Raw genomic sequence first — 23,841 nt, 5'->3', positions numbered from 1 at the left:
GGTATAGGTAAGGGTATGCATATAGCATTTATATCGCCGAGTCGTCATAACCGTCGTCGTCGGTCCTCTTGTCCGGTGCATTATTATTCCGGAAAGAGATTTTTCCCTGGGAAGCTATCTATCTACTAATTTAATATTATAGTATATGACCTGGTTATAGTTGGTGGTTCACACGACAATCGGTAAACGGTTACTAGCCAGCATTTTTGTACCAAATTCCTTTCTTGTCTTGTATTCTAACGGTCTGGTCATTGATTATAATATTACAATTATTGATTATACTATTACTATGTATTATAGTATCCTTTCATCATTAATAACACAAATATAAACATAGGTATCAATGTACCTACTATTAATTATTTGACGTTCCGTTTCCCGATTACACGATTTTCCGATGAAATCGATATACGTTTGCAAAGAAAAATGTTTCCCATTCTTTTCATCTTATCACTCGTATCTTTCTTATACTGAATCATAATATTTTTTTCAAAAAATCGATATCAAATTATATATTATAATGTGCAAATAGTATGTAAAAGAATCTTTTGTATTTATAAGCATTCGAAGTTAAAATATGAATGGAATAGTGAAGCACTGATGTTGGATAATATCCTCTCAACTTCTTTATCTGAACTTTAAATGTTTAAATTGGCAATTGTTTCTTGTAAGTAGGTTGCATATCAGGTTTATCGAATATTTAAGTAGAAAATCAACATCAACCATAGACCATAGACCTTTTACTAAATATACCTAATATACAATATACATATTGTATTTTAACGCACGCGAAAACTTAAAATTATTTGCAGACCCCCATATATATACACATATATTTCTTTCATGTGCAAGTTCAATAACATATCTTCAATACAATATTTAATACTAATAATTACATAGGTTAAATGAATTAACTAAGATAAAAATATAATTTAAATTAAATCTCATATCAATATCCATAAATTGTTTACAATTTATAATTATATAAGAATCATCATTGTGAAAAAAATTTTAAAATAATTAACATCTTCTTGAAATCTGATACTTAGATATCATTATGGTTGTTCAATTAAAAAATTAAGGTAACTTATTTCACAGAACAAAGCTGAAAACGAATTTTACAGACTTATGAAGATCGTACCTATAACCTGATTATAGTTTTACTAAATGCAATGTGTAAAGAATAATCAAAATTGAAAATATAAAACCACCTCGTCATTCAATAAAACAATAAAAGTTTTCATCATCGGGTTATCTGAGCAAAATTCAATCGGGGTTAGAAAAAAGTATAAATTGATTTAACTTTCTCATGCCGTCAAGTCGGTGACGAAAATTTATTATATGAAAATCTCTTCACGGGTTTTGGTGACAAAACTGAACTCTCGTGGGACAATTTCAAATACGAAATCAAATTCATCATCAGCCTAATAATATTATTATACACATACGCACGTATACATACTCACACACACAAACGCCCACACACATTTTTTTTCGCCAATAAACAACCAACATTAAGAGATCTTATTTCACATGCTTATAATACTCAAATACACGAAATTATAAATATTTTAGTGTTATCGTATTGTTTTACCTTAACATAAACTAAATCACGTAAATGTTTTAGAAATAATTTAAAATTATAAAAATGTTTTAAATTTTGTAAAATATTGTTGCGTATTTATTTCACTATTTCATGCAAACCAGTTTTTTTTCAATTTAAAATACCATATTTCTAATTGTGTAAAATTGTATTCTGAAATACAACAAAGACTACCCTAATATTATAAACCAAATGGCAAACCATTTTCTGACACGTAAATCTGCTCTAACTATTCTCTGAATATTTTCCCTACATTTACATTAGGTACCATGAAGGTTTAAATCAAATTGTCATTGACGTGGCTCGAAATTGAATAGTTAAACCATTGGTTTTAGAAATTTATTATTACCGTAAAGAAATATGGTTTTCAGATGCAGTCCCTCGTTGTGTATAATGTAGTAACATTTAATACATATTTTATGGACAATAAATCTTAAATCTCTTTGGAACTTGATTCATATTTGAATATTTATAAATCTTAGATCCAGAAAATATGAATATTAAACTTTTCTACACTGATTGTTCTAGTTATATTTCCGCCCAAGTAAGTAGCCGGACAAACGGTTCTTCTAAAGGTCAAAAATATTATTAATAATATTAATTATTATCAATTAGAGGATTAATTTAGTATTTATTGAATATTTTATATTTAAAAGTTTTAGAGAATATTACTATATTTTAAATACACAATGATATTTTCAAATGCAATTATTTTTGCACTATATTAATGACTTATAGTAAATTAAATTAATTTAATCACAATAATATCATTAAACACACTTAGAAATATTACTGACTGATGGACCTTCTTTGTTCAGAATCGTTTTTCGTATACAAAGATTTAATATCATAAAATTCAAATTTAACACATCTATTACAGCGACTCTTTAAATATATAATGTACAGCATAGCATTACTCACTAACTTGCTTTTTTTGAATAGCTATAATAACAAGCTTATTGATACAGCAAAAAGATTTATATAGATATTCATAGAAAATAAAATTGAAAATGTCAAATTCTTATAAATATTTCTAAAAGATTCATAAATATTTTTAAAATTATACTATTATGTAAATGATGAAAATATTAGAAACAAATTAAAACGAGTTAATTACCACCAACTCTAGTTATAGATATGACATTTACAAATAATAATTTAAACCCAATTTATAATATATAAAAGGTATTAGATAATGATTAGAAAATTAACTAACAACAATAACATTAAAAATTAAATTTCCCACCCCAAAAGTACCAACTAGATTCACATTCTGATCGAATAAGGTACTGAAGTCGAAAATCGAAGCACTTTTACTGCGCCAAAACGTGATGAAAGATACAAAAAAAATTTATGGTTTTGACGAATTTTTGTCAATATTTGAACTTCAAATAAAAATTTAAAAAAATGGTATGTATGTATTCTTATAATTTTTTAATCATTATAAGAATAACTTATGAGGAACTGTGTATTAAATTTTCAAGTTTTTTAATAGGGCCAAAAAAATGTTATCGACATTCGACACATCAAAAAAAACTTCAGTTGTCATTAAATATCTAAAAAAAAATCAAAATATTTCGAAATTTAAATCATGTAAAGAAAATGCCAATCTAAATAACTGGTGAAATTTTCAAGTATCTACGACTTATACTTTTTAAATAATAACAAATATTTAAAATCGTTTGAGGATAAATCGTTATCATTACGCTATTTCGTAAAAATTTAAAATTCAAACGCACTTAAAATTGTTCCTATAATGATGCTTCGAATTTTCTCTATACCTACTTGAAGGAAACCCTATGGAAAACTTAGTTTTTGAATTACCACCATATAAAAAAATCGATTTGGTCGAAAACTGGTTTTGCGTAAAAATTCCCGTTTTTCTATCATTTTAGATTCTGAGCGAAGAGATGAATGTATTGATTTTACCATGATGTGTGTTTTTTTTTTGTGTGTGTGTCTGTCATCACGTTTTGAGGCAGTAAAAGTGCTTCGATTTTTTACTTCAGTACCTCGCTCGTTCAGAAAGTGAATCTAGTTGGTACTTTGGGGGGACAAAAGTGAAAAATTCTTAATACTTTTCTAAATAATCGAGAAAAATAAACTAAAAATTAAGGGAAAAACGGGAAATTTTACGCACACTCATTTTTCCACAAAATCGATTTTGGTTTTTGATGTAATTTTAAAAATAATGACAAATAGACACATGAAATTTTCACCGAATGTTTATATAAGTATATTCTATACACCATGCAATTTTCAAAAAAATTCGACTTAAGCTGAAATATTCATAGGCATTTGAAATTTTCGATCATTATTAGTTTTTTTTAAATTAATATTGATAAAAATGTATTTGTTGGGCAGAAAAGCTAGAAAATTTAACATATTGTTACAATAGCAGTTAAAAAATAAGAGAAATTCATAGTCACAATTTTTTTTATATAAGGATTCAAAGATTGAATTTTGACAAAATACGTAAAAATCACGAAAATTCACAAATTATTTTAAGCTAGAAATTCATAAAAAATTTTCCTTTTATATCTAAGATTTGAAAATTTAATACAAGATTCCTTACAAGTTTTTCAATCTTTATCACAAATAAAAAGTCCACCGGAAATTCAAATTAAATTTTTATGAGCATTTGAAATATAAATTTTTACAACATTGGATTTTCACTTTTATCGATTTCCTTATTTTGGTGTAACTCTAAAAGTCTAAATCAAATGACTACAGATACTTGAAATTTTTATTGAATGTTTATATAAGCATTTTATATATTTGATAAAATTTTCAAAATATTTAGATTTATTTTGAGCTGTTTACTGACATTTTAATTTTTCAACTTTTTTAGTTTTTTTTTCTATAAATATCGATAAAAATTTATTTGTTCGGTAGAAAAGCTTGAAAATTTAATACAAGTCTTCTAACACATTGTAACAATAGCAGTTGAAAAATAAAACAAATTCATAGTCACAATCTTTTTTTACAAGGATTCAAAGTTTGAATTTTGACAACATACGTAAAAATTACGGCAATGTTCAAATTGTCTTAGATATAAATTCATAAAAGTTTTTCTTTTTAATTCTAAGATTTTCTTAGAATCTAAGATTTAATTCTAAGATTCAGGCAGAAAAGCTTGAAAATTTAATACAAGGCTCCTAACATATTTTTACAATAGCAGTTGCAAAATAAAAGGAATACATAGTCATAATTTTTATTTATAAGCATTTAAAATTCAAATTTTGACAACATTTTATGTAAAAATCACGAAAATTCGTAAATTATTTTATGCTAGAAATTCATAAAAAATTTTCCTTTTATATCTAAGAATTTTAAATTTTATATAAGGCTCCTAACATATTTTTACAATAGCAGGTGAAATATAAAAGAAATATATTGGCACAATTTTTTTTTACAAGCATTTAAAATTTGAATTAAAATTTAAAAAAAAACCTACTGTACAGCAGAGCGACATCCACGACTTACCCGCCTTTTTTTAAATTTAGATTTAAATAATTAATATTTAAGTCTTAAATTCTATGATAACATCTAATATTTTACAAAACTTACAATACGTGTCTTCTATTAATTTGTCGATTGTATCTTGCTTCAGTTTTGAGTTCCTTTTGCCCATGCTTTCTTTTTCTTATCTGTGTATACCTGAGCAAGAAAAACCTTCTTGCATCTGAGGTTACAGAATTATTATTATCTTATCGCTAAAAAAAAAAAAAATTCAACTTTTTATTATCCATCTTATTTTTCTGAGTTAGTAAAGAGAGTCATCTTTTAGTCTCCATTATATTGTGTCACAGTACCTAACGAGCCAATTATCATGACAAGTAGTCAATTTAGTGCTGGATATTTTATATTTTTGCTACGGAATTCATCTTTTCTTTATTAAATTAAAATTAAAATTAAAGACTCAAATTTCAAAATTGTTTTTTTTTTTTTTGTAATTAATAAAATATATATATCGAATGTATATTTGAGATGCTAGATTACTAATCAGTTGCTTAGTGTAATAAAAAATTATTAACAACAATTCAACTTATCATTTTTATTAATCTTAACATTTGATAAAAATTATTAATTTTATATAATATTCAAGATATATTATTTCCCTAGCTAGTAGCTAATTCACAGAGATTAAATTTGAATCTTAGGAATTTAATAACTTATAAAACAAAGATAAGTTTGATTTTTTTGTAATATAAATTTTATAAATAGGCTTAAAATATATCTAATACCTATTAAAATTAATTTTAATATATCAGTTGCTATGTTTGATTTATACCGTAATACTAAATCATAATGTATAGAAACACTGAATTTCTTAAACTTTCTTAGAAGTTCAACTAAAAAAATAATAATAATAATAATAACATTATTAAGGTATGTAAATGTAATAATTTAATAAATATAAATATTTTAGAAACATAGGTACAATATTATAATACAGGTTATGTAAAATTGTGAAGAATTGTAAAAAAAAAGAAGCATTATACTCATTTTTGTTTACATTGTTAAATTATGTTATACGTAAGCAGAATATTATCGTACCTTAAATATAACAATAAAGCGTCATCTAAATATTAAATTTAACATTAGAGGTTAATTTGAATAATTTAAAGCTTAACTTATAAATACCTTGTAGCTTATATAACAACATAATACATAGCTATATCTCTTATTTGTGTATTATAATTAACTATGAAATATTGAGTAAGTTGTACATTATAGTGAATATTAAATATGATTTACTTGATCTTTATTTGTAATTTTCTCATGTAAGAATTATTTTTAAAAATTGTTCACGTACTATATGTTATTAATTAATGTATAAAGAGTTTAATTCAAAAAATTAAAATTAGTCATATTTATTTGTTAACATTTAAAATCATCTATACTCAATAAACTTGTACTCAAGTCAAACTATTTAGTTATTTTTACGTTTATATATCAATTATTCAATCAACAGGTATATGGAAGTATGTAACGTAAATGTTTTTCAAACGTTACACTACATTATAATAGTAATTAATAAGTGCTTATGTATACTGTATACTATGCAGTAAGTACTACTTATGTATGTATAAACAAACAATCAACCTGCACTCCAATAATTCCATACTATGCCGTCACCAATGTAATGACTAATATTGCATTCATAATAACAATATAATAGTAATAATATCGCTATAATTATAGATAAAAAAAATGCTAGTGGAAAAACATGTAATAAGTACCTTTGGTTTAAACTCAAATTCCAATGTTGAACCCAAGAATAATATTATTTATTACGTACGGCGGGAGGGGAAAAATTTGCACAAAAAAAACTAAGCACGATATGAGGGAGGGGGGAAATGTGAAAACGAAAACCGACGCACTCCCGTGAACGATGAACAGCAACGCAAAGCGCAACAATGCGTGACTGCCGCGCGGCCGTCGCTTGTCGGTCGGAAACGAATGAACCGACGGACTTTGGCTGCTAGGCGCGCCCTTACACGCCGCCGCCCCTGACGTCGGCGGTTAATCACCGTCACGCGTACCCTGTGTAATGTGTTACACGTGCTCGGAACGTGAGTGGGCACTTTTTGGGCCCGAAGTAAGGTATAATACACAGATGAAATTAGTATGCATCAATGTACGGTGTATATTATTATATTATTATTGTTTTACGCAAAAAACATAACAATAAGGTATGGAAAATACCAATAACACAATTAATTATGGCCGTAACAATCCTATCTGCCGTATAATGCGACTATACCAAACGAGAACATCACTTGTCTCTGAATCCTATATTATGTTTAGTACATAATTGTAATATTTTATGTATATCTGTTTTAATTGTACCTATAGGGTATTGTCCTTAATGAAATAATATATTTTTAAAAGCTCTATAACTGTACACGCACTTCAAAATCTCAAGCCCACGCGGTCGGCGTGTGTGTACATTCCGAAACAACGAAATCAAAACCAAACGTCTGTTTGTTTTTAATATTTAGATTGTACCGAAATATTCGTAAATACCTCTTTAACATTACTCCGTGATAAACCACAAAAAAAAAGATCGACCCATTGTGAGTAGTTCTTGTTCGGAAAATGTGTAGTTTGTGTTTCGTTTTGTTTCATTTTATTCGTTATATTATACTTATAATTCACGTAATACTCAGGGTTGTTTCCAAATGATAGAAACAATGTTATTACCCATAACTAGGTAGTAGGTACAAATACGGAAATAATAATATTTGTAATAACTAACTTCGAAATATATATCTATCTCATATTATTTAAATGCAACCTATAATAACGATAAATTGAGGACTTCGTCTATTTCAACGAAAGAATTATGTTATTTAATGTTTTTATGTGAATTATTATGTTTTGTAAAAAACAAAAATAAATACATAATTTTTTTAACGTACGTACCAACAACTCGATTTTAATACTAATAAAACTATTGATTACACTAGTTTAAAGATTTTAATATTGTACTACAGAGAATGCATTTATGAACAAAAACTTCTGTTAATGGATTTAAATTGTAATTGTCTTGTTCGATTATTGATAATTAGTTGTCAAATAGTTATTTTTTTTTTTTAATATGTAGGCCATAACATTTTCCTTCTATTTTATCGAAACAAAGCAAGAGTACAAACTACCATTATTTTGGAAAAGTATATCAACACTTCTTTTAAAGTATTAACTTTTTGGAAACTTCAAGATACATTACACAACTTTAACATAAACACAAGCAGATAAATAAACAGAGTATTTCAAGGGTACCTTGCTATTTCATTATATTTACTTAAACTTTTTTTTTACAATTAATAACAATCTGTATCAATAGTTAGACATGATAAGAATATATGGTAAGAATTACAAGAGGCTTTTATTGAAAAACGCCACCAATTGATGATAGTTTCTGTTAGTTTGTTGATTAATTTAATTTATCACGATACCACTTACGCATCAGACTTCTCAGATGATTGCCAGGTATTGTGGGAGTGCCCAAATTTTTTATTAATTTATTTAAATGATTATTTAAACAGTGATGGAATATTTTATAAAATATTTTCGCTTCATCAACTATTTTGTTATTTAAATTTTTAGTCTGATGTGTGTAATGATAATATGATTTGATACGCGGGGTTGGACATTTGTTAATTTTCTAAGAGCAATATTTTAAAAAGTTTATCTTTTTATGATATTCGTCTTTTTCACATTGCCCCAAAGCTTAAGTCCGTAGGTCGATACTGGTTTCAATAATGATTTGTATATAAGCAGTTAAGTTCTAATGGATGTGTATTTATTATAGATGTGAACATGTGAAGACAGCAATTCAATGCTAACTCCTTAGTTCTAATGCGATAAACCCACGTTAATCTTTAATCCAGAGTAGGATTAAGGTATTTACATATTTGAGACTAACTGGTATGTATTGAAATATAGTATAGAAAAATTCTAAGACAAGATGAATGTCTGAGAATGATGATTATATGACCGGATTTACTTTAATTAATTTTAATATGAGTTGATCATTGTTAATGGATATTAACGCTTTGTTACGAGCTACTGATGTGTTGGGAAGAAGTAGGTTTGTCAGAAGCAAAGATGTAAAGAATTAGGGACAATACAGCTCTTTGAAGCATATCAGAATTTATATTAGCTTCCTATGTCAGATAGAGCAGATCTGTAATGAATTTGTAAACAGTAGTGTTTCCATAATCCATAGGGTATACTACCTAAATATTATAAGCCATATACTCTCCAAAATATCATAGTTAAACTACGTATACTCTCAAACAAACCATAAAAAAATAAGAAATACATAATTATTTTTTTAATTTTAGTTATATTTTTGATTATATATAAATATTCTAAATTTAAAAAAGTATCTATATTAAATACTATTTGATATTAATCAAGATTAATTGTAAGGCAAAAATAAAAGAATAGTAGGTTTTTACTAAACAGTCGTGCAACGTCTGATAACAAATAACAGGTAATATTGACCAATACTTATAGCCTATAGGTACAGTTAAATTACCGGCACTCAACAGAAAAATAATAAATATTACAGAAAAATGAATCTCGAGACAATCGTTGGTTAATATTTCCCGAAATCACCGTCATCAGTCTTTTCTTTCGCTACATGTGCACAATTTATTTAAATAATCCTTTTTTATAAGTTTTTTTTTTTATTGATCAAATAAAAACTCGGCAGCTACATGTCCATTAGTTACAAGTAATGTTATGTTTGCAAGGTTTAAGATTTTAACAGCATTTTTTTTTTTTTTTTTTTAAGTGGTTGCAATAACAGTATGGTTTCTTAATATTTTTATAAAAAACAAAAAAAAAGGAGGAAAGCAATTATAAATCATTAACTGATATTAAATTATAGAGGCCTGTTGACTTCAAAAAAAGAATCATATTTTTGTTCTCCACAGCATTGAGTACCAATGCGATGTCGAGAATCCAATCCGGTGACGCTTTTATAAGTTTGTTTTAATATATTATTAAAAATGTAATAATATCTGGTTGTTCATTAAACCTTGCTCAAATACTTTTATCGAAAAAAAAAAATTAATACCTATATTTCGGTGTTTTTCAGCGTAGTATACTCTTATAAAAAATGATAGAAACATCACTGTTTATAAATAACGATCTATTAGGTAAGATTTGATGAGTCAGTAGTAAGTGGAAGGAAGGAAAGAATTTCTTAAGTTTATATAAAAGGCCGTCGTGAAATACTCTATCAAAGGCTTGTGAAATGTCTAGGAGCGCAATTGCAATAAAGTTTTTGTTTTTTTTTTTTTTTTTTTTTCAGGAAATACGAAATGGCATCTACGACTTTGTGTACTTGATGTATGGTCGAGTGAGACGCAAAGCCAAATTGAGTATTTTGGAAGAATATTATTTTAGTGATGATGGATAGAATACGTTTCAGAATTAACCATTTATTACTTGAACTAAAATTATTTATTAATAGAAAAATTTAATATCTGTTTAATATCTGATACATCGACATATTTTCACTTAATTATTTCGATGAAAGTAATCAAGTGAAAAATATAGATTTATATTATAAAATTAAAAGCCGGTAGTGTTTAAACTAACAAAATAACGAACATACGGATCATCAAAATAAATAAAATACACAATGTTAGAATTACATAAATCTCAAGTCTTTCGAAAATGTCTAAATTGTTTATGGTTTTTAAAAGAATGAGTGTTCACGTTTAAAATAATTACCTTCTCTCTTTATTATAGGTACCTAACTACACAATAAAGTAGACAGAAAAGAATTTAAAATAGTTTTGAAATAAGTAACTAATATCTTTGCATCTAAAATTTAATTATCTATACTGTATTCTACGAATGTACAAATCGAATTAATGGCATTCTACATAAAATATAAAATAAGTACCAACTATATTTTTCATGTAGGCAATATACAATAACGAAACACGAAAAATAAACACATTATTTGTTATAAAAACCATATTTAAATAATATACTAGGCATAATAATTTCAATCAAATCATTGAAATTAATTGTGCCTTAAAAATGTATTAAAAAATATATAGACAAATACGTATCAATACTTCTATGAATACGAATTACCACATTATTTTCAATATTAACACTATCCATGTCCATCTTAGAAATTAATTTATGAATTATTGAATCACTATATAGGAAACATAGGTACATAAAAACTATAATTTTTATATACAATATTGCATCAAGCTCTTAATGATGATTAAAAATATACAATCGCTTATCGTGTAATTCAGATATTTATGATGACTACTATGCAAATTATTTCCATTAGGTATATATTTTTACAATGTCAAAATCAAACCAACCTTCCATATTTTGTTAACTTAACCATTCACTTTTATTTTAGATATTGGCAAACAATTTATTTTTGGTTTTATCTTGTGTACCAACTACGATGCTCTTTTCCATTTTAAATTCTTCATATTATGAAATTGTTGAACTTAATGTACTATTGTGATTATCTATCACGCGATTATTTACTTCTACTAAAATTTCAATGCATTACCATAGTTTATATAATTTGCAGTATTATCATATTTAACTTTTGAAAAAACAAACTTTTGTACTTAAACGGTGGCAATACTCAAACATCCTACAAGTTTTCTGAAAAAAAATGTACACTATAGTAAGGGCACTGGCTTACTAAGCCTTATTATTTAACCACTTAATCAAGCAAGTAAATAATATGTAAAATATTAGTAATAAGACTATAAATATCTTACCAAACAAAGACAATCAAACCCAATTACTAAACTAAAATTGGGCTAAACGTAGGCAACAAATAAGATAATATCGTGATTCTTAAAAATGTTATGTTATATTTATGTTTTATTTTAATTAAGTGCTAGTTAGAAGTAAATTGTTTCTAATTAATTGTGATAACTAATCATAATATAAGTTCAGAAGTATATTTTAAATATTAATATAATTTATTTTTATTTTTATAAACTTATTTGAATTTACTTATAACATGATACCCGTAACACATTAAACCACTTTAGAACTCTCTATAAATTATGCACCTTTAAATACCTACTCTATTCAACTTAAGAAATGTAGTCAGCAACACATCCGTTTATTACTTTCACCCAGCCAATTTTTCTATACCTGTCGTACAGTATTACAACGCTCCTGCGTAAAAGTCAGCCACCGACTACATTTTTTTACTTGAACAGAGTATAGCTGTACTGATTTAAATTTTCAGTAATTTTTGCCTAAATTTAAATATTTTAAAAAACTACAATAGAATAATTATATTTACGATCAATCCTTTTTAATAATCTATTATATTTTATTTTATGGAATTATATGTTTTTAGAAACTAAGCAATCAACGTACGAACATAATATTTTAAAATCCAAATACAATAGTATACAATTTTTTATATAATATAATGAAATGCAGGATGATAATATTTTTTTTAGGTTATTCAAATGCACAAAAATTACAAATGTAAATAGTACCTATATATGAAAGTATGTAACTATTTAATGTGACTTTTCGATTGAAAAAAAAATACTAAAATATAAATAATTATATATTAGTTTTAGAATGAGAATGATAAGTAATTTCTAAATTATTTTCAGTGGTTTGAACTGTCATGGGGAAGTTTAAAATAAATTTTGATTTCGTTAAATGTAATTTTAGCGGATTTAACTTCAGAAGTATTACATTCACTTTCTTGGCTTTTTTTAGTCTGTGACTTCTTATTTGTATTGGTCTTGGAATTATTTCTGAATGATGATTCGCCAACTTTTACAGCAGATGTATTGAGATTATTCATCACATAAATATTATTTACATAGAACAACAAATTTCCTGATGAGGAACAATTCTCACACACGGCGGAAACATCCAATAACATAGGTTGCAACAATTTATCCACATATTCGGAAGAATCATCATTTTCGTGGTAAAATGTATTATTCTCAATCAACTGATCGTTTTTATTCAATTTCAACTTGAAATCGTTTATATTTTTTGTTTAAAGTTAATATGTTATAATATAATGTATGGATACCTATTTTTTTTATTGTATTGGGTACAGATAATGTATTTATCACATTTTCAAATTCTAGTCAAATATCCCTATTGATTTATACAAAAATATTGTATTTTTTTCTGAACATTAATAACATTAATACCTATGTAGGTACTTAACAGATAATTCATTATCAATTAGATGACCAATTATATAAAACAAATGAATGGTAAATATGACAGAACTTAAATACGAACGAAAGAGTATCATTCTGTATATATCAGCTACAAATCATTAAACATTTATATCACACTATTAAATAATTATTCCGACTTCTATATATTTCAAATATGACATACATGTACTACCCATGGGCCATGGTTAATGCAATCGGTTTAATTTTTGTTTTTAATAATACAATCTTATAAAATTATTTCCATATTAAATAATATGGTTTCTTTCTCCGCATTCTGGTATAAACTAGTCGATAATGATACTATCCAGAATAATACATCGTTTTTGTCGTTCAAAATGCAATATATTATCTCGATTGATTGCCAGTTCACATAATTACATACCTATTTTCAAGTTTCCAACTACTTTAATATCATTATTTTTGTAATTTATATCGTAATCTTTTTTATATAGTAATTTGCACAGCTCACCCTTCACTACTCGAGGCTCAACCTAACCTAAATGGTTCTCTTTTCAGCCGACAAAAACAAATTAGTCAGTAAAATGTATAAACCTATTACAATACAGTCCACCACACGATTTAGGGTTTACGCACAAACATTTGAACAGTAAATTACCTTAAAGTCGTTTTTAAACGAAAATATAAGTTGTCTGCCGAATTGTACCAAAATAACAGTAGTTTATGGTTTGATGAGAATATATGGTATCTGCGACGACGAAAAGTTACAAAGCTTTTCTAACGGCATTCGTGTACGGTTCGTAATAATTAACAATTCCATTTGCTCGACATATGAAATTAAACCGACTTTCGTCCCAGGCGTACACCTCGTCTGGATTACAACATTCTAAGTGTACCTCGAGAGCTCTACTTACACCCTATTTGCGGGTGCACGTGGTTGGTAATCTGTAATTCTAAATGTATTAAAATCCGTAATTTGTTGTCGATTTGTGTAATGTTAATGAACAATTCTACCAAGCTAGCCATGCGAGCTCGTTTTCAATGATTCACGAGAGAAAAACTATTTGCCATGGATGAAATCTATATTATGCGAGAAATATGCATTATTAACCAGGATGAAATAATGTGATATAAATCATAAAGATACAAATCGCAAATTAAACAATAATAAAATTATGAAAGTTTTGAAAATATATCGAACTCCCTAATCAATAATTATTATTAAAATAAATCAATGGGGGTTTTTTGTTTTTTCCCCTCGCTCCCATTTCGTTAAACAGTAGCTTCCAAAAGAACCATTTTATCCGTGAACAGAAAACCAGACTAAGCATTATTGCTATTTCGTTATCATATTATATTTTATTTTGAAGCACTGAGTTATATCAGACTTCAGACTCCGTGTTATATGTGAAAGTGCGATTCTTGAGAACTGGTGTTAGTTACCCTCATGTCAACAACTTAAGTTATTATATCCATTCAAAATTCTATATATTATGTAATTCATATTCTCTATTGTTCGTAACATTAACGAAAAAAAAGTTGTGAAGTGTAAAATTTTATATCCATGGTGGCAGTAAACGTAACATTATGTAAGTGATACTTCTAAGACTAGATGTGTAATGTTATAATATATTATTATGTTGTTCAAACATTGAAAGTTAAAATATATTCTACCTTTCTTCGTATTTCTGTTATTTCCAATAGGTACTTACAAAAATCTGTTACGTGAAAACAAATTTAATTTTCTATTTGGCTTTCCAGTCATCATAAAAATCATTTAAGTTGGAAACTTAAAGCAATCGGTATTTCTATCATTTTTATAATCGTACTGTCATTCATAATTTTATCATATCCTATTATCATATTGTAAAACATTATAAAGATTGTGTATTATCTTGTTTAAAATAAAATAAAAAATTTGGAGATTTGGTATTTAAAAAAAAATTATTTACCAATACTTTGGGTAGATAAAATTCTCTAAAACGTAATTTTCTTGCATGTTTGACATTTTACAATATATTGATGGCAAAAATATAGAGATTCCAGTTTGAAACAACAGACGCTTAAATCACTTCAGAAAATTTCTTAAGTAACTCAAAAAAAAAACAATCACAAGGATTTGAAAATATGGACTTTAGCACTTTAGGTATACTTAAAGTTTCAAAAATCAGTATTTTAAAAAACGCATTCATTATATGATAAATAAATGGTAATGAGTATGTTTGGTGAATCACTCAGTAAATAATAAAATAACAAATTTAATTTCCTCTTGTTAAAAAGTTCCAATAACGTTATATTGTATTATATCTTATAAGTTATAATTAAATAAATAAGGCAAGTATTATTAACAGTATTATTATATTACTACCTACTTAAAATATAACTTAATTTACAAAAAACTAATTCATAACAAGCCTTTAACTTTTTGCTACTATTTAATTTTGAATAAAAGTCATACATTTTTAATTAATTACTTTTAATACTGATGTATATATAAGTCACAAAATAAAAATTGTTCAAATATGTTCAATTAAATTGTCAACATATAAATTTAATAATTGGATTTTTGTATAAGTAGGTATTGGATATCAAACTTATTCAAACAGATTATAAGACTTGAATTGTGACATATTTTGTAATTCAAATTCAGTTTGCCAGTAGTTTGTGATTATTCCAATTTAAAACTGTAAATAAAACTCTGACTTACATAGGATCGTCCACTATAAAATACTGACTTAACCTTACCTTGTTAAATCTTTAATTAATAAATTTCGAAAAATTTTTATACTCTCATATTTTTTGTATCAATTCCATACTCACCAATCGCATTTTTAATCCATATTGTAATATAATTTTAAACTAAGTCCATTTAAAGTATGCTAATTAGAAGATAAGTGGACATAATTCTATGATATTTTTTCATCTTGGAATGTCGAAACTAAGCTAAACATACATTTTTATGGGTTGGTATAGTGTGATGTCATTAGTTTTCGGATGGGTGACCACCCGGGTTCTTAGTGATAAATTTTTGCTACACATGCACGTGTTCTATACAACCACACCTTCCCACACTTAAAAACCTACTAAAAATAATCACCTAATGACCTATGTAGTTAGTAAAAAAATAGATTTCATAATTTTGATGAATATTGAATTACGTATTTTTCTTAAAAATATTTTAACGAACTGTAATTTTGACAAACTGTCTAAATTTTAAAAAAATGCCCTCGACATTTTACAAGGAAGCCTGTGATAACAGTAAAATCTTACCATATATCATTCGATATGGTAACTTCAAGGAGCTCAAGGTATCTATGGTATAATAGGTATCAATGTGTTTACTTATAGTTGCAACTATTTTCAATGCACTGGTAACATTCCAGAGTTATATCTGAAAAAATACGTACCTACCAGGATGCATCTTAAATGTTTAACACCCTTTGGGATCCCTCCACAGGAGTATACTCAAATGAGGTCGGGATTACTATTTGCTTAGGATTTCAAAATTAATGCAAACACGTCATGTACTATAGTTCCTAATATAGACAAACGGTGAATTAGCCTAAAACCATATACCGTATACGATATACGCGAATTGCATAAACACGGTTACTTACTCATTATCCCCTATTTGTGTGTTCTTCGATATACGTGTAATTATTTGTTTAAATGTTAACCACAAAATATGACAATCAATTTTTCTTGGATTTATCTTACACAAGATCGTGCATTCCAGCGATTCTCATGTCGTAGACCTTGTAGTGCCAATTACACAATAAATCAATGACAAACCATAATATATTCTATTACTGACTACTGTACAGAATATTCGGACAGCCTTCTTGGTTTATCGTTAACTAGCGAGTTTGAATGAGTACCTGTTGGATGAACCTGTTATATTTATAATATAATATTTGCATTATTGTTATTTTTTTTTTTTTAGTTTTCCAACAACTATTTATTATATCGTTTTGAAAAACATCGTTTATAGTAAATACCTTATGTGTGTTAAAATATGCATATGAAAAAAAAGCGGGTAAGTGGATGTCGCTCTGCTGTGAATTAGGGGGTGGGGTGGTCTTCTGACTAGGGTAGGTTAAATTTGAATGCAATTATAGGTATCATTGTATACGAAAAACGATTCTGAACGGAGATGATTTGTCAGTCTAGGATAATATATTATATTTAAATATTGTCATACATTCTATTTTGAAACAAATATTTTATTTTTCAATTAGGACGCATTTTGCATAAGGCATGGTTAATCATTTTTTCCAAAAACATTGCATGTAGTTATCATAATTCATAATACCTTATATTATCATAGATATGCATATACCTGCAATGGTTTGAGGATAAATCGTTATCATTACGTGATTTCATAAAAATTTAAAACTTAAACGCACAAAACATTTTTCCTATAATGACGATTCAAATTTTCTCTATAGCTATTTGAATCAAAACTTATGGAAAACTTAGTGTTGAATTTTATAACCTTAAATATAAATACAAGCAATATTATGAATTTTGAACTACAAAATAATTCGCAAATATTCATGGTTTTGACGAATTTTTATCAATATTTGAAATTCAAATGCTTATAAAAATTTGATTTGAATTTCTTTTTGTGATAAAGATTGACAAATTTGTAAGGAATCTTGTATTAAATTTTTAAATCTTAAATTTAAAAGAAAATTTTTTCATGAATTTCTAGCTTAAAACCATTTGCGAATTTTTGTGATGTTTACGTATTTTGTCAAAATTCAAAATTTGAATGCTTATAAAAAAAATCGTGACTTTGAATTTCTTTCATATTTCAACTACTATTGTAACAATATGTTAAGATCCTTGTATTAAATTTTCAAGATTTTCTACTCAAAAAATAAATTTTTATCAATTTTAATTTAAAAATAACTAATAATTATTGAAAATTGCATATACCTATGAATAGTTCAACTTAAATCAAAAATTTTTGAAAATTTCATGATAGATAGAATATACTTATACAGGGTGATTTTTTTATCATGAACCACTCATTATTTCAAAAAGTACCAATGTTTTTGAAAATATTTTTTTACAAAGTTTCATGTTGTTAAAAAAAAAAAACGTTTTTATGAAAAAATTATACTTTTTAATATTTTTTATCCTTATAATTTTTTAAGTTTTTACTTTTTTGAATGACAACCTAGAATTTTAATTTCATATTCCAAAGCAGAATATTTTTCTAAGTATTTTGATACGTAAAAATCGAACTTTGGACGAGTAATTTATGAGTTATAAGTATTTAAAGTTTAGACAAGCGGAGTAGTGGACAAATATTTTGCGGGGTAACCCCGTACCACAACACTCCACCAATATTAACTTTAAATACTTATAACTCATAAACTACTCGTCCAAAATTCGACTTTTACATATCAAAATACTTAGAAAAATATTCTACTTTGGAATATGAAATTAAAACTCTAGGTTGCCATTGAAAAAAGTAAAAAACATAAAAAAATTATAAGGATAAAAAATATAATTTTTTCATAAAAAGTTGTTTTTTTAACAACATGAAACTTTGTAAAAAAATATTTTCAAAAACATTGATACTTTTTGAAATAATGAGTGGTTCATGATAAAAAAATTCGCCCTGTATAAACATTCGGTGAAAATTTCATGTATCAATGGTCATTTGTTTTAAAGTTACATCAAAAATCAATTTTGTCGAAAACTGATTGTACGTAAAATTTCCTGTTTTTCCCTTAACTTTTAGTTTGTTTATTAAATTTTCAAGTTTTTTAATAGGGCCAAAAAAATGTTATCGACATTCGACACATCAAAAAAAACTTCAGTTGTCATTAAATATCTAAAAAAAAATCAAAATATTTCGAAATTTAAATCATGTAAAGAAAATGCCAATCTAAATAACTGGTGAAATTTTCAAGTATCTACGACTTATACTTTTTGAATAATAACAAATATTTAAAATCGTTTGAGGATAAATCGTTATCATTACGCTATTTCGTAAAAATTTAAAATTCAAACGCACTTAAAATTGTTCCTATAATGATGCTTCGAATTTTCTCTATATCTAATTGAAGGAAACCCTATGGAAAACTTAGTTTTTGAATTACCACCATATAAAAAAATCGATTTGGTCGAAAACTAGTTTTGCGTAAAAATTCCCGTTTTTCTATCATTTTAGATTCTGAGCCGAGAGATGAATGTATTGATTTTACCATGATGTGTGTTTTTTTTTTGTGTGTGTGTCTGTCATCACGTTTCGAGGCAGTAAAAGTGCTTCGATTTTTGACTTCAGTACCTCGCTCGTTCAGAAAGTGAATCTAGTTGGTACTTTGGGGGGACAAAAGTGAAAAATTCTTAATACTTTTCTAAATAATCGAGAAAAATAAACTAAAAATTAAGGGAAAAACGGGAAATTTTACGCACACTCATTTTTCGACGAAATCGATTTTGGTTTTTGATGTAATTTTAAAAATAATGACAAATAGACACATGAAATTTTCACCGAATGTTTATATAAGTATATTCTATACACCATGCAATTTTCAAAAAATTTCGACTTAAGCTGAAATATTCATAGGCATTTGAAATTTTCGATCATAATTAGTTTTTTTTAAATTAATATCAATAAAAATGTATTTGTTAAGCAGAAAAGCTTGAAAATTTAATACAAGGCTCTTAACATATTTTTACAATAGCAGTTGAAAAATGAAAGAAATTCATAGTCACAATTCTTTTTTATAAGCATTTAAAGTTTGAATTTTGTCAAAATACGTAAAAATCACGAAAATTCACAAATTATTTAAAGCTAGAAATTCATAAAAAATTTTCTTTTTAAATCTAAGATTTAAAAATTTAATACAAGTTTTTCAATCTTTATCACAAATAAAAACTCCACCGGAAATTCAAATTAAATTTTTATGAGCAATTGAAATTGAAATTTTTACAACATTAGATTTTCACTTTTAGCGATATCCTTATTTTGGTGTAACTCTAAAAAAAATGACCGCAGATACTTGAAATTTTCATTGAATGTTTATATAAGCATTTTATATATTTGATAAAATTTTCAAAATATTTAGATTTGTTTTGAGCTGTTTACTGACATTTTAATTAATAAATATCGATAAAAAATTATTTGTTCGGTAGAAAAGCTTAAAAATTTAGTACAAGGCTTCTAACACATTTTAACAATAGCAGTTGAAAAATAAAATAAATTCATAGTCACAATTTTTTTTTTTACAAGGATTCAAAGTTTGAATTTTGAATTTTGACAACATACGTAAAAATCACGAAAAAATTCATAAATTATTTTATGCTATAAATTCATAAAAAATTTTCCTTTTATATCTAAGATTTGAAAATTTAATACATGGCTCCTATCATATTTTTAATATAGCAATTGAAAAATAAAAGAAATGCGTAGTCATAATTTTTTTTTACAAGCATTCAAAGTTTGAATTTTGACAACATATGTAAAAATCACGAAAATTCGCAAATTATTTCAAACTAGAAATTCATAAAAATTTTTCTTTTTAAATCTTAGATTTGAAAATTTTAATAATCTATAATATATCCTAGACAGATAAACCGTCTTCGCTCAGAATCGTTTTTCGTATACAATGATATAATATCATTGGATTCAAATTTAATTCCATCCATTACAGTAACCCACTTGTAACCTACTGTACAGCAGAGCGACATCCACGACTTACCCGACTTATTTTTTTTGTTTTTCTCGATTTTTTTGAAAATTGTTGGAAAATGTTTACTTTTGACCTCTATAATGCACCAAGGATATTCACTTATACATCGGAAACCACCCCCAAAGCTTGAAATTGAAGCATTATTTCGAATAGTTATGCTGTACACAGACACAAAAAAAAACACACATCATTGTAAAATCAATACATTCATCACTTCGTTCAGAATCTAAAAATCATATTATTTTTTATTACGGTCTATCAATATGGTTACAACTTCGCACAAATACATTTACACAATAACTTTGAATCTCACACAGGCATTACAGTTACTAGTGAAACTACGAGAGTGTATTGTACATTTATACTATTCTTCATCTTATATTATACATAATCGACCAAGCTAAGGTGTAACGATACACTTTCGGAATCCGGAGTCGACTACATTCAGTATTTTAGTAGGATAATATTATACACAAGTCATTTTTTTCAAATCATTTCAACGAAATCACAAATTAATATTATTATTCGTGAATGAAACAGAACTTTTTTAAATACATTTTATCTACTATATCATAAATATTAAATAATATTATTATTATACGTTTAAAATAGTTCGAAACTCTCATACTCTATAATAGTCAAATGAATTATTATAGACTATAGTTACCTTAGTAATGAGTATTGACTATATGATAGACGATAGTACCTATACCTATATTACACTGTAACCTATAAATTATTATGTACTGCATATTTTAGTTTCATTTAATATAACTATAAAATTACCTCGCTAGGAACTCAAACTTTAAATTAAAATGATTCTGATACATAAAAAACTGATAAATTAGCTATACTACTATGATGTTTCATTATTTTGGACAATTTGATAAGACGGCGTTTTGAATAGGCTATCTTGGCACTTGATGAAGGTGGATTCATTATTTTATTATGCTTCGGAATAGTATATTACGTTTAATATTGTTTTCGTATAATTTTATTTACATTTTTCAATATCATAAGTCATAATTGTAGTGATATATACTACTTCTGTAACATAAAAACGTTATAATAAAATTGGAATTTATGAACAATTAGAGTCTAAGCTTCAGCTATTCCAAATTAGTATATCAAGCTCCGATTATGTTATTAATTTAGAGCTCATAAGTCGATGGTCTTAAACAATTCAAAAATTACCTAAAAAACCAAAAAATAATGGTTCAAAACCATTTAAAAAATTGTTTTTAAATTTATAAAATACAAATTATAAAACTTACAAATTACTTAAAATTATTGCATAGTGCTATTAAAGCATATTTTTGATGTTATCAAAATTAAATGAACAACAATTATGTGATGATAAATATTTATACTTAGGAAATTTATCTCCACATCCTTCTTAATGATTGGAGCAAATTTTAAATGGGCCAAATCTTCAACACTGAAATAATCAGAAAAACACTCACTTGAAGGTAAGCTTCTTTAAATTAGTGAAAAATGAATAAAAAATTACTAAAAATGTGGAAAAATTAATTTAAAATGTTGAAATATAACTTATACGGTTAAAAAATGAGGAAATTCAAAGAAAAATTCAAAATAGTTCGGGCACTGTTATCGCTGATGTTCATCCCATGCATGACTCCATGAACCGATCGTATCGTTCCCTCCCTTGACCTAGTATACTGTCGCTGGTAAAAGTACGTCCGCATTGCTGTTAGTCTACGACTGACTAGTGTGCCTCCATGCGATGTGTATGACAAAACTACGGTCACATTTTGTGTGACTTCGTCGTTTTCTTTTTGAAGCATCTCAGTTCATTGTTATTTAACGTTAGCCATATTGTCGTATTTCAACGGTTTCAGTACGTAGCGCCCGTTAAGTGCCTCCATGTATATTACCATTATTCTGTAACATCAAACCTAACCGTATATTATTCTATAAGTATATCGTATAATAAAATATATGTCATTTTTATGCTACTATTTTGATTCATCTGAACTAGATCGCACTTTTGCCACTGATTTGTACGAAATAATTGTACAACTACCATACACTAGATGACATACACTCAAAACGTAAATACATTCATATCGAGGTTCACCAGTGACATTTTATGATGATGCATATATAATATAAATTTTGGGAAACTGTGTAATGGTAGAAGATATACCTAGAAGAATTATATGGTTTTGAAACACCATATAAAATATTTTAAACAATCGTGGTAAGTGTAAATAGTTTTATAATTAAATTATAGTCGGATAATAACGTCTAGGATAGCTATTAGCTATATAGGATATCTTCAATTCATTTAATTTTGACGAAAAATCAATTTGTTATTTTGTTGTCTTCAAACAGTATATATTATTTTCTTATTGTTTTCTTTCAATTTTCCAGAACCACTTAGTAGGGTTAACTTTGTACGGAAAATTACCCATCTAATAAAATAAACCTTTTTTTCACTCTTTCTAGAATTCTGATTGGTTAATAAAACTTACATCTACTAAGAAATTAAAAAAAATGCTATTATCGAACGTTTCGAAACCGTAATTTCTTATATTTACTTAATGTGTAAGTTCTTATACAATTATAAGATGAGGTTTAACATAAAATGTAAAAAGTATAATAATAATAATTTTATAATTGCTAAAACGAGCATTGTCATGATTCAGCATAAAAATTATCAAAACTTATTAGTTATTACTTATCATTTTAAAAGTGTTAACAAAATATATCATATGTAACATAACCGACAAATTAATAAACCTTTACTATATATCTATATATATAAAAATGGAGACGGTTCTTGCGGATGAAAAAATTG

General features: G+C 26.3%; 1 protein-coding gene across 2 annotated transcripts in view; it reads right to left on the bottom strand.

Moving 5' to 3' along the window:
* Window positions 1-7,049, bottom strand: part of LOC107164053 (frequenin-2) — a 139,891-nt gene extending 132,842 nt beyond the window's left edge. The window contains exons 1-2 of one of the 2 annotated variants that reach the window (XM_089218840.1): window positions 6,850-7,049; window positions 5,174-5,319 (exon numbers count right to left, since the gene is read on the bottom strand). In XM_089218840.1, coding sequence (XP_089074966.1) covers window positions 5,174-5,237 — 64 coding nt within the window. In that variant the 5' untranslated portion in view covers window positions 5,238-5,319; window positions 6,850-7,049. The remainder of the gene's footprint in view (window positions 1-5,173; window positions 5,320-6,849) is intronic. The other variant, XM_089218839.1, reaches the window with a different exon arrangement.
* Between the last annotated feature and the right edge of the window lie 16,792 nt (window positions 7,050-23,841).

The sequence above is a fragment of the Diuraphis noxia genome, unplaced genomic scaffold (assembly GCF_037042655.1).
Source record: "Diuraphis noxia isolate RWA-SAM2 unplaced genomic scaffold, SU_Dnox_SAM2 contig0002, whole genome shotgun sequence".
Taxonomy (NCBI): domain Eukaryota; kingdom Metazoa; phylum Arthropoda; class Insecta; order Hemiptera; family Aphididae; genus Diuraphis; species Diuraphis noxia.
The sequence above is the reverse complement of the archived record's forward strand: the minus strand, read 5'-3'. Positions and strand labels throughout refer to the sequence as shown.